Consider the following 13,778-nt stretch of genomic DNA (forward strand, 5'->3'; position numbering starts at 1 on the left):
ATTTCCAGATCAGTATGGGTCAGTAGTTCGTCCTAGTAGGTATAAACACATGCTGACACTACTTCCACAAGTGTAGTGCAGCGGCCACGGCACATGACTTCACAGCATAAGACACACCATTTGGGCTCACACTTTAATCCCCGAGTCCCGCACCAGCTCACCTTAGCAGCATCAGACTCTAGGCAATACCTCACTTAATTTCCGTAGCCCAGCGCTTTCACACTGGTAGGGGTGAATACTTCGCTTCACACCGCCTCTATAGCACACCCTAAACACCCCACATAGGTTACAGTGCTCCTACCCTTCTCTTTCCCACTTTTTTTTGCCCTTTTTTCTCCTTACTCGCTTCAACGGAATCACAAAATGGCGGCCAACACTTCCTAGTTGCAACTGCTCGCAGCGCTCGCAACCAATAAGCAGCAAGCTCACGCTTGTAATGCTTCAGCCAATCAGATGGCAGAATTCCCAAATATCGATATCTGTAAATGTTGATATTTCTCAAAAAATACTGAACGGATTTACACCAAATAAACAAAAATGTGCTTTCTAGACCAAAACCCTTCTCCCTGCCAAATTTCGTTCACCCATTCGACCTGTAGCCTTGTCTAAAGTTTTCTATAGAAATTAACATGGAGAAAATCACGTTTTGGGACACCCCTTTTTTTGTTAAAATTAGTTTACTAACTCACACAATAAGCCACCCTATAAATAGTACACCGAATCGCAACTGCACATCATAGTTCAGGCAATGCAATTATTTTTACACCAATCAAGAACATTTGTGAAAGCCAGCAGCAAGAACAAACAATACAATGCCTTAATACGTATGTATAGATCTGATTAAAAAAAAAAATGTACCCAATTGTACATTTCTGCACCCATAAAAACCCTTCATTACAAATTTTCAATAAAAAAGGATGACCAAGAAAACACACCCTGCTACCGCCGAGGCAGTCACACACATTTACTAGCCAATGAAATCCTTCACTCCCAAGTACAGGCAAAATTCCATTACTCAACATAACTAACCATCCTAATATGTATATGCGTCTGCTCTTTCTATCTTAATTTTTAACTGTATTCACAATTCTTTCACAGTAAATTGAAGCCCCCCTCCTCTTATCCCATTGATTATTTTGTATGTAATTGTGAATCCATGAGCCCTCTTGATGTTGCCCTTCCTAGCGCTTCAAGGGTCCCTGTTCCGTGGGAATTTAACATGTCATATGGCCAGTATTTCGGTTCATTTTGTATTCGATTCCTTCATGCTGTATTATTATCACACAAATGGCGTCTCATGTTTCACGTCTCCTCCCCTTTTTATTTTGTTTTGCTCTGATTTCTCAATAAATAATTGAAAGAAAAAAAGTGAATTGAAGCATTCTGCTAGAATATTGATAGTGGTTGTTGCCCAGGTGTTCATGGGGCACTTTGTATGAAATAAAGACCTTGTCCACAAAAAATATATTAGACACAAAACAGTTTGGTAGCAACTTCAAAGTCTTTTTACAAGGAATAGTAGGCCCGCTCTTTTTATTTGCATGACTGAAAGCCATGCTCAACATCTTGAAAAGACCTGTATGTTTCTGTAAGCGAAAGTTTTTAATTCTCCATCTTCATATGAAAGCAAATAGATAACCTGAATTTTATGCCCGAGACCTATGCCATGGTTGTCTCCTACTCTACTCATGTGGGTTCTAACACACCTATTGGCACAATCCGAGAATCAGATACCACATATCAAAAGCTGGTTAGCCAAAGCCTTGTGCAGCCAGCACTACACATGCACATATTGCCAGTTTTCTTTTTTTTAGCTGAAAAAGGGTTATACTCTGCTTCGGATGCATGCAATGATTCCAAATTGCTTGATTTCTATACTAAATTACTAATCCGGGGTGAAATGTCAATTCTACTGGAGTAATCTGAGTAATTTGGGTAATTCCGTGTAACGTATGTGATGCAAAACGACTGAAAACTACACTTGAGTAATTAAGAGTAATTTTGGAGTAACAAACCTACCACAGGAACACATAATTCCCAAGCAGCTGCTGGTGTTCGTGTTCTGTTACATTTAACAGCATTTTCTTTGTGCAGAAAGTGAAGAATAAGCGAGGCTTATTCCAATATTGCATTTAAAGGAGTTTAGCAAAAACATTCTACTTCAGAATTTCATCATGCTGAAAAACTTAGGCTCTTCTTGGAACAATAACGTGGTTTGTTCTGCGAGTCTACACTATGCATATTTTAAGGTTTGTTTGAAAAACAATAATAAGCAATTGTTCTAGTCCACACTGGGTCGGCCAGCATTGCTAGTATACAAGAATGATGTCAGGTGTGAATGCAACCTGTACCATGGAAACTGCAAGCCCTTTTGATGTTTTTTTGTGGCTGCAGTAGGTTAATTTCTTGCTCTTTTTAAATGATTGATTTGCTAGGGTGCCCTCTCCAGAGCAACTAGCGTCCAACCTGGGCCTCTGGATTCTTCTTTGGTAATATCTGTTGAAAAGTGAACTTACCAAATTCTAATCTGAAATGCCATCTTTTACCTTTGAATAGCATTAGGTATATGGAGACAGTTCTGCACACAGGATTAAGGAAAGCTTTGCATCCATCTCATGCTTTCAGCAATGGATTCTGTGCTCTTCGATACAGAAAGAAACAACTGAATAAAATAATACCAATGTTGGCACTAAGGTATAACTCTACCTTATTAGAACGACTGTGTTTTTGTGTGTTGGAAGTAAATCCATTTCATAGTTTTCAAGAATTGTGTACATAAAAAGTGTACCGTTGTGGTCATGAAGAGATGAACTTCTAAAGATATCTGGACCATTATATACAGATTCTTATTTCACAAATCCACTAAGGATTTTATGAATCCAATAACAAAAATAAAGTCACACCATTTAATAAGGGAGCTTTTTCTTCCATCATCCGAATTTGCTGAGTTCTGGTTGGTTGGGCATCATATGCAAATTCTGTTTCTGTCACCGTTAGCCAGTACAGTTCACCAAGCACAGTGTTGGTGAAAAATCAAACAAATATGAAAATAAGGGGCGAGTACACCTTGACTCACGGGTAACCCTGGGCGAAGCACTACGCTACGCTCGCTGAGTTTGCGAAATTTGCGCAACTTTGCACTACGCGAGCGGCACGTAGCACAGTGCGAACACGCGTAGTGCAGCGTAGCGTAGTGCAGCGCTCATTTTTTGCTTGTTCGCCGTCCTGAACGTCATGTTCGTGACCGCGAGTGAGCAAAATGACATCCCGGCGAGATTATCATAGCGGGGAGGTAAGGTTTCTCATTGTGAGTGGTTGCGCATGCTTGCGACCGCTCTCAATGAGAAACTAGCAGTTCGCGTTGAGAAAGCTGCAGCTCGAGTAATAATCTACTCGAGCAGCAGAAAACTACTGCTCGCACTGTGCAAGATGCCGTTTTCAATGATTGCACAGTGCCGGATGCTTGTTCGCACTGTGCAATCATTGAAAACACATCTTGCACAGTGCGAACATGCTACTACGCAGCTCGCGTAGTGCTACGTGAAGTTCGCGTAGTGCGAAGTGCACTTCGCGTAGCTTCGTGTAGCGCTACTTCGCGAACTACGCCCACCCTTACTCACGGGCCCATTTTGTGGGCCCCAAAAGTGCCGCTTATTAGTATTGAGATTAAAAATCAGAAAAGTTTTTTATAGCATTACGCTGCGCTTGGCCAACAGCCATACTTGGGGTATGGCTGCATGTGGTGGTTACACAATTTGTTTTTTAGAGAGGTAACCAACATCAAAACTCTTTTCTACTGTGGTAAACAGTGAGATTTAATATAACAACATTCTTTTCTACTGGCTTTAATAGAAAGTAAGGAGAATATACATGCAAACTATTGGCTTTAACATATATTTCTTGCAATAATCATGTTAGGCTACAGCCTTTATTGTATGTTTTTTTTCAATAAACTGATCAGGACTATGGCATTGATCATTTGCTTGCCACCATAAATGACTCAGTCCGGCTGTATGAACAAACATACATTTTCAGTAATAGCACCCATGTTCTACCCTCTCAACTGTGGTACCAACAAGTGAGTGGAGCCTAAGCCATTTTCTTTGTAGTGCTTCTGGAAGCTCTTTTTCTATTTATCGCCTAAGGTCTGTTGACAGTTAGAAAATGGCCTGTAGCAGGTGCTCCAGGCCATCTTCTAGTTTGAGTGTGGTACTCCACCATATTGCACTCTCTTGGTAGCAAGGGTGTGGTCTGATGTAGCACTGTGATATACATATTCTTTCACTATTGTACTGTATACTTCCTTTACATACAGTCTGGATTCTATCGGGTTGTGCAAGTTACTATACCCAGTGCTAGCAAGTGTCTGCCGCCAGCTGTGCTGTCAGGCCAGGCTTACAAAACATTATTTTATAAGAAAAGACATAGATACAAACAGGCAGTCACGCCCTTCTACGTAGGAAGGGGCTAGCTCTGGCTGGACTTGTAACAAGTGCACACCTCATCTGACTGACGTTTATAATTGAAATTGGTTTCTTTGAAGAATTAAGAATGTAATCCTGTTTAGTAATTTAATAATTATGTTTCAAATGTGTCAAGTGTTAAATAGCTACATATTGGTTTAAACTGACTAAGTGTTTGTATTGAATGCGGGGACAAGGACCAGTATGAAACACGGTGAATGGCAGTCAGTGCTGTTGTTTTTACACTAGTAATTTTACCATTAATAACCAGTTTCAATGGCATATCCATTTTTGTAAACAGAAAAAGTTAATGCAAAAGTGCAGATGCTTTTGTGATTGTCATCTTGGCTCAATAAATGGCTACATTCTTTTTTTTTTATTATTATTATTTATAGGACCAAAAATCATGACTTCCGTCACTGCCAGAGCTGCAAATTCAGTATCAAAAAATATTGCAGATACCATTAAAAGGAAAAGAAGTACATTTTTGAAATCATTTCAGATGAATTTAATAAAAGACACAATTGAAGAAGCAGCAAAAGATACCAGGTAATGCTGAATATAATGCTCTATACTTACCAAAAAAGAGTTGTTAAATATTAAAGGAATGAACAAAATTAGTTGGATGTTTAGGAAGTGCAGAATATCATATAATTCCGAATATCGGGCCTTATCTGTAAGTTAAAGAAATACCATTCAGGATAAATTACAAAATACACTACAAACTAGAGCCAAATGGTAGAGTGCACTGTTGATGGCAGCTTTTTAGGAACTGAACCACTTCCCATTTCCCCAGGATCGCAGTGAGTCTATTGCTTGAACGCTGATGTGCAATAATAGTGATTGTTAGGTGATGCCATGGAGTCCTGAATCTTACAATGCTTGCCTCAAGCTAGTCTTAGAACCAGCACATGGATGCCCAGGCCATCAGCCAAATGGCCAGCAGTAGACAGACCCTTCAACAACAATATGCTGGAGTGAGAGAGAAATGGGTCCAGGTACTCTATATGCTCCAATTACCTGCTATCACCAACAGCACAGTCTATTGGAAATCCCAAGGTCCACATGAATGATTACAAGTCCAAGAGACCGATCAAGCCTGCAACCACGACTTACAGGATATATCATTTTCATGCATCCGTATACAGCTAGTTAAGAATAGACAGAGAAGGTCCAGGTGTGCTACAGGATGATACTATTCTCCCTGGATACCAATGTCATTTTCATTTCAAGTTTGAAAATGACTAAAAGGGGTGCAAGTGGAGTACAGTCACAGAAGAAAGCTTTTCCAGTGATGATGAAGCCAGACAGAGTGCCTAGGAAGAGAGACTTCTTGGTAGTTTGGTATCAAAATTAGTACTTAAATATGTATGTATAAATTAAGAAAATAAATGTAAAACTTAAAAGTACGTGTCCAACTTTTTAAAAACACTGCACCATGCCCTATGGGCTGGCTTGTACCTACCCTAGGAGTGACTTTTATGTATTAAAAAGGAAGGTTTAGGCCTGGCAAAAGGTTTATTTTGCCAGGTCGAAATGGCAGTTTAAAACTGCACACACAGGCTGCAATGGGAGGCCTGAGACCTGTTTAAAGGGGCGACGTAACTGGATAACACAATAGACAGTTGGCTACCAAATACCAGAACCTTAGTTTTGTCACCATTAAGTCAAAGGTAGTTATTTGCCATCCATGATGCCACAGCATGCATGCATTTGTTTAAATTTGCGGTGGAGGCCTCTATATCCTTTGTAATAGACACAATTATTTGTGTGTCATCTGCATAGGATAATGCCTGTACCCCAAAGGCTCTGATCAGCTTAGCCAACGGAGAGACATATATATTGAATAAGGTGGGGCTCATAGAGGAGCCCTGCGGAACTCCAAAATTGATGGCTGTGGAGTCAGAGTAAAATTGATCCATCTTTACTTTCTGTGACCTATTTGTCAGGAATGAGGACAGGAGCTCCAAGGCAGAGTCTGTCACCCCAATTTCCTGAAGGCGGTCAATCAGCCTTGTTGGGGAGATGGTATCTAAAGCAGAGGATAGGTCCAACAAAATCAGCAGCACGGTCTGCCCGGCATCTACCTGGGCGCGGATGTTGTTTACTGCAGATATTAATGCAGTCTCCGACCCATGGCATCTCCTTAATCCATATTGGGAGGAATCAAGCAAATGCTTTTATTCCAAATAAGTACTCAACTGGGCGTTAGGATGTTTTTCCAGGATCTTGGTGGGAACAGGCAGTAAGGAAATGGGCTGATAGTTTTTGAGTTCAGAAGGATCAAGGTAGTTTTTTTAAAGCAAAGGCTTGACAACCGCTGTTTTCCAGCTAAGAGGCTAGCGTCCAGAGGAAAGGGCAAGATTGAGCATTGACAATAGATGGCGAATAAGAATATCCTTTCCCAACTTCATCAGTTTAGAGGAGCAAGGTTCCAGTGGGAAGCCTGATTTAATCCCCCTTAGGAGCTGGTCAGTCTGTTCATGTGTTAGAGGGAGGAAAGGAGACAGTCCGGCATTCCTTTTCTTAGTATGGAAAGAACTACAGGATGAGGTATTAATCTTTTGTGCAAAAATAGGGAGTTCAGAGTTGGGACTGTCCAAAGACGAGTGGATATCAATAATTTTCAAATGAAGATATCTAGCCATACCGTTGCAAACGTCCTGCAAACTTGCATTATATGTTGGGGAAGGTAGTGTCGATAATAGATTAATCAATTTAAAAAGATCACTAGGGGACTTAAGTGATGCTGTCTTCTGGTTATAACATTATGATTTTACTAATTTAATGGCTGCTTTATATTCTGCCAACTAGACCTTATGATTTATTCTTTCGACTGGGTCAAAAAGTATGGAGAAAGACCACCCTAAGGCCGATAAACCCTTCTTGCCTAAGCCAGCTCTGTACTAAGAATTTGATTATATCATGGAAAGATATGAGCATGGACAATACCTTGCTTATATGAATGTTTTTAGGCCTAATATATGTATTGTAACCGTTCTAATCAGGGCTTGTTCTCGGAGGCTCTCTGGAGGTTCCCTCCCCCACTCTCTGGTCCAACACGGAATTCTTCCTGATTGCTGTGGAGGGAGGGTCAGGAGAGCAAGAGAGGCCTGACCACTTCTGGTACACCACAGGGTGACGGTCTAGTGGTTCAGACTACTGTCTGTATTTAAACATGATGGCACTGCAGAAGAGCAGCAGTTTACCTGGCTAATTAATCAAGTGGGCGGTACTGCTATTTTGCACAGTGCATAATACAGTCTTAATCTTTAACTGCTTGATTTTAAAACATGTACATTTTACCTTGTGACCGTTGTAATCAGGGCTCGTTCTCGAGGCTCTCTGGAGATTCCCTCCCCCGCTCTCTGGTCCACCACAGGATTCTTCCAGATTGCTGTGGAGAGAATGTCGGGAGAGGAAGAGAGGCCTGACCACTTTCAGTACACCACACGGTGACGATTTAGTGGTTCAGGCTTCTATCTGTATTTGAACGTGTAGGCATCATGGATTTGCAGAAGACACACGCCGCTGTCATTCCAGTTGCGTGCCTAAGGCAAGCCTGTCTGCGCTGTCCGTGGTCGGACCACGCTCCGCGCCAGCCTCTCTGGCAAATTTTGTTTTAAATCTCCACAATTTTCATGAGAAGCGGATCCAGATTCGAGACACAGGCTCCTATTGCCCTGCCCCCACGAACCTGGGAAACATGAAGGCCTGAGATCCTGCCCTCTCGGTCAACTTTTTTTAACTGACCATAAAATTATGGGCACACCCCCTTCAAAGCATCACATACTCCACATGGCTCAAAGCCCATTACCCTTGATCCCAACACAGCTTGGGAAAGACACATTTAAAGCTGTACTTATCAACCAAGGTCGCTGATAGAAAAATGCCCTGGCCTTCTCTGATTTTCTTGATTCCAAGGGTCTGGGTCTAATGTTCATTACCGAAACTTGGGCAGACGCTGCTTCTTACCCAGATCTCATCTTGGCTATACCTCTGGGCTTTGCTATCTCCAGACTAGACCGGCCTCATAAAACGGACGGGGGGCTTGCAATCCTCTTTCAGGAACTGCAGAAAGTCTCTTTTTAACCCATCCAAACCACCACAACTGTGAAGCACTGATATTTATGATTATCTTGACCAGCAGGTACTCTTTTAACGGGGTGCTTCTCTATAGACCCCCAGGTCAGAGTGCTGATGTTTTACGTAACACCAGTCAACTGCTAGATATTAAAGTCCTTTTTCCTGACTATACCATCTTAGGGCACTTTAATCTGCATCTCGAAAACGTAGTATCTAAAGATGCGGCTGCCCTCATTGTGTTGACCTCACTTAGATGGCATTTTCTCCGACAACCCCTATCTTAAAATTCTCTCGATTATTCCTCTAACCTGGTCAGACCACTCAGCCATTATGTTCAGTATCTGTCCAGAGATGACAACTGAACCAGGGCGGTCCCTCCCATACATTCTTAGGAAACGCCCCTGGCATAAAGTTACCACAGAAATTTTCATTAGCCACCTACACCTTTCTAAACCGAGGCTTCCAGTGGACCTGAACGAGGCTACAAATACCTACCACAACTGGATCATCAACACTCTCGATACCATTGCGTCCCTAAAAGGTAAAACTAATAAAAGGACTTGCCCATCTGAGCCATGGTGCAACGATAGCCTAAGATTACTAAAGCAAGTACGTCGAAGGCTGGAAAGATAATGGCGCTTGAACTATGTTCACGACCATAAGATCACCTACAAAAAAGCTATTTATTGCAGAGTATAAAGAAAAAATCTTAACAAAAAAAAACAGTACTACTCGGCTAAAATTAGCGCATCCCTTAATTCCACCAAAGAACTCTTTTCTGCAGTGGAGAAACTGAATAACCTTCCTCGTCAGAAACATATAGTTGTGGACCATGACTTTTGCAACCGGCTAGCAGACTCTTTTTAAGCCAAAGTCAAAATAGTCTCAGACCTACTTCTATCCACCCGCCAGGGGATGGGAAAGCATTCAAATGACTTCCTTTCCACCACAACAGAGGGTCCGAATGTATGCCAGCAGCCTCTAGCTCTTGTCTCTATGCTTTCAACACCCTCTCGGAAACACAGGTCATGACAATTCTTGGTCAGATGAGTTTAGGCTCCCCCTGGGAACCTTGCCCCCTAAGATCCTCCACCTGGCCCTGGGGGTTACAACTAGCTATCTTACAAAACTCTTTAACTGTATTATTTCCAATGTGTATTTTCTGATACCATGGAAGAAGGCATCTATCCTCCCACCCTTGAAAAAACCTAACTTGGATAGCACTGATCAAAGCAACTACAGACCTATCTCCCGACAACCCCTTTCAGCTAAGGTCGTTGAGAAGGCCATGAATACAGTATTCAACCAGTTTATGAAGTACAATAATCTCCTAGACTGTGCCCAATATGGTTTTAGAAGCCAGCACAGCACCAAGCTGGCCCAGATTAATGTGTCGGACGAAATAAGAGAGGTCTTGGGTAAGGGTGGGAAGACTGCCCTGATCCTCTTAGACCTCTCTGCGGCATTCGAACACAGTGGATCATGATCTCCTACCAAACCAATTGTTTTCTGTAGGGATCAGGGGGCAACGCCTTCTGCCATTCTGACCTCCTTTCTCCGTGACTAGGTGCAACGAGTGGAGCTTGGCGGATATACATAGTCTTGGTTCATTTTTCCATGCGGGGTGCCACAGGGCTCCTCTTTGAGCCCGAAACTTTTCAATCTATACGTTGCCCCTCTCTGCTCTCTTATTAGGTCTTTCGGTTTCAAGACAGTGTTGTATGCCGACGACACACAAACCATAGTAATTTTCAGGGAACTCCACAAACACTTCTCGTAGATTTCAGGACTGTATGCGTAAAGTTGGGCACTGGATGTCCCAAAACTGCATGAGGCTGAACACCAGGAAGACCTAGGTACTCCTGTTTGGGCAAGATACCTCCTTCTGGCAACCCAATTGGTGTCCTCAGGAAATGGGAGAGATCCCTACTTCCACCTCAAAGGTGAAAAACCTAGGAGTCTATATTGACACAAAGTTGTCTTTCGAGGGGCAAATATACGCAATCACCTCCACATGTTTTTACTCTCTCAAAATTATCAGGAAAATTCTCCCCTACATCCCGTCAGAACTCCAGAAAACGGTGGTTACAGCCTTGATCCTGTCTAGAATAGATTACTGTAGTGGGCTGTTTCTAAATATACAGTCATGTCTCCTCAATAAATTGCAGGTCCTCCAAAACGCAGCAGCTCGCCTTCTACTTGACATCCCAAAACGTCAACCAGTGGCCGACGCCCTCCCATTTCTACATTGGCTTCTAGTTAAAAGAAGGATAGAATTTATGGCCCTCTGTATCGCCTTCAAGGCACTACATGGCCTGGGCCCTGAATATTTCGCAGACAACTTCAAGTGGTATATTCCAGAGCTGCAGCTACGCTCTGCAACCTCTACGAATCTGATAATCCCCAGGGCCAAAACAGCATTTTGGGGGGGGGGGGGAAGTTTTATTTCTGCACAGCCAGATTGTGGAACTCCCTACCACTGGCACTAAAGACAGTAAACAATTTACTGGGATTTCGTAAACTTTTAAAATCTCCGCTTTTTAACATCTAGCCCATCACAGTAGGTTAATTATCCACTCTGGTTAGTATATCCGGGGGAGCCGATGTGCCTAGACACCTCAGGTTATTAGCGCGCATTATAAATCGTATTTTCATTTCATTTTTATTTAACAATAATCGTTTTGAGATGAGAGGTAAAAAGATTCTTTTTAAATTAATTCAGTTACTGTGACTGTGCAAAGTGTAATGACATATACGGATAATTATGGGTTGAAACACCAAAATCGATTAGATAAATGTAATTCTTAAATATCAAAATTTTGAAATTTAACTGGAATGGAGTGATAGAAAATGATGGGAATGTTAAGGAAAATGTGTTCACGTGCCATTTCAAAGAATGCAAGTGTTTTTTAATAAAGGAAAAAATTATCCTAGCATCTGATGACAAAGGGACCCTTTAGGACTCCCAAAAAGAATAAAAGCTATCCAAGCTCAGACGAGACATACAAATATGTGTTCTTGTATATATGGTTCAATGAAGATCATGTGATAATACTGAAACAAAGTGCGACACATGTCAGGATCTGAATTTGTGTGAGAGGATAAAATGACATTCAAACTGAATGTAATTTTTCAGTACTGTCAAATTTATGCAACAGTGTCGTGCCTAAGATGTTAGACCCAGATGTGATTTTTTTTTTTTACGTACCAGAGCCAGACACAGCTTGAAAGCATTGGTTAACAATGAGCATATAGATGCTGCAGAAGTTAGTTACGCTAAGGCAATATTTGAATTTCACAGAAATGACTCCTCTCCAGGAGTCTTTGGAGTTAAAATTCAGGCATCATTGCATGCCATTGATCATTCATATAGAAGATCTCACTTAAATTGCCTTGCTAAGGAGGATTGGGGCCTGCAGGTAACAGATGGTCAGAGGACATTTAGACCTAAACACAAGTGAGCTAAATTTTTGTTTTTTGGAATCCTGGAAGTATGCAGTCCATTTTGAAAATGAAAAATGTAGCAACTTTTGTCCTTCAGGTAATGTACTATGTTGACTATCAAAGTAAGGCAGCAAGTGTTAACATTTCATTTACGAGTTTAGCTAATAGTTGCATTGATGTCTTTATGTGTTTGAAGGATATATAGTGTTAAGTATAGGGATTGCATGCTACATAAAACAGCTATTTAGAAGTTGCAATGAAGAATAAGATGTGGGCAAAAATGTAAGAAGCCAAATTAATCTTTTAAAATGACTTTTGATCTTGCGAAGTGTGCAGCATTCTATTCTTTCCATTAAGCATGAAGCTATGAGGCAAGACATTGCAAAAGTAGTCCAGATCTGAACTTAGTTCTTCCATTAAAAATAAAAGCTTTAACATAGCCCATTATTGAGAAAACGCAGGCTATTTAAATGGTGAACCTTTCGCATAGGTCATTATTATGAAAACAACACAGACACATTTGAAAGCAGGAGATCTGTAATTGATAAAGGAGAAGCATTACTATAAACAGCAGTCACCGAGAAAGTCTGGAGAATATTTTCTGAAAGAAATTGTCTCTGTAGCATTGATGTATTTGTATTTCAAATTTTGGTTAAAAAAAAGTTAAAGAAAATCTTGTATTTTGTTTGAGAACACTGTTAACCATCACTAAACTTAAAAATGTACATAATAGTCAGGGATGCACTAAGTGGATGGATAACACTAGTATGTCCATGTAAATACTTAAAATTCTTCTTTTTCTTATATTTCTAAGGGAAGCATGCCATCAAGACATGTTTTATCTTCAAGTAGAGATGCTAAAGCAGTTCCACATGCAATTGGTATGTATATGAAATAAAGAGGACAGCATTTAAAAAGTTCAGTAGTCACACGAGAGAAATAACTGTTTCTTTTTAAATGTTCTTTAAAGCTGGAGATTGATTGACTGCTGTCTGCTACATAGCTACATATGTTCAACCTTGAAAAAGATTACCTGAGTCATCGCTGCATTATTTGGCCAGAATTGTGTGGTCCTGGACCAATTGCCCTTTCTAACTCGTTGTAGTATTTTTATCCAACACTATGTGAAGTCCTTAGAGATGGGATAGATAAATATAGTAAGCATAATAAGTAATGTAATGTAGTGTAATGGGGTTTTATAGAGCGCACTTCTGCCCTGAGGCCTCGTAGCGCTTAGGACGGGTGGGGAGAAGCAACTGTCAGTGTGTACACGTTAATGGAAGAGGAGGGTCTTCAGCCGTTTGCGGAACTTGAGTAGATCTGATTCACTGCGTAGGGTGAGCGGCAAAGAGTTCCAGCGAGAGGCGGCATTCCAAGAAAACGAGCGATCCCCCCACCTTGTTCGTTTGACTTTGCGAATTACTGCCAGGCAGGTACCCCCAGATCATAAGGCTCTTGGCGGATGGTAAGGTGAGACTAGGGAACAGACTAATGCTGGACCAGTGCGCCACATGGCTTTGCAGGCTATGCACATCGCCTTGAATTCGATCCAAGCCTGCATTGGCAGCCAATGGAGTGTTTTCAAGGCGGCTGACACTGAGTGTCTACAAGAAAGTCCGAGCAGTAGGCAAGCTGCAGAATTCTGAGTAACCTGCAGTTTTTTGATGGTACTCGCCAGAGCGCCTAAGTACAAGGAATTCCCATAGTCAAGGCGGAACAAGATGATAGCCTACACCATGATCCTCCGGGCATGAAAGGGGAGGAGCGGCAAGATTTTCCTCAGCA

The 13,778-nt window shown here is 41.4% G+C and overlaps 1 protein-coding gene across 1 annotated transcript in view; it reads left to right on the forward strand.

The window, feature by feature from the left end:
- LOC147750851 (protein NEDD1-like) overlaps window positions 1–13,778 on the forward strand; it is a 381,766-nt gene that overhangs the window by 309,423 nt on the left and 58,565 nt on the right. The window contains exons 11-12 of the mRNA XM_086937101.1: window positions 4,859–5,012; window positions 12,808–12,874. Coding sequence (XP_086793227.1) covers window positions 4,859–5,012; window positions 12,808–12,874 — 221 coding nt within the window. The remainder of the gene's footprint in view (window positions 1–4,858; window positions 5,013–12,807; window positions 12,875–13,778) is intronic.

The sequence above is a fragment of the Lissotriton vulgaris genome, chromosome 1_1, assembly GCF_964263255.1.
Source record: "Lissotriton vulgaris chromosome 1_1, aLisVul1.2, whole genome shotgun sequence".
Classification (NCBI taxonomy): Eukaryota; Metazoa; Chordata; class Amphibia; order Caudata; family Salamandridae; genus Lissotriton; species Lissotriton vulgaris.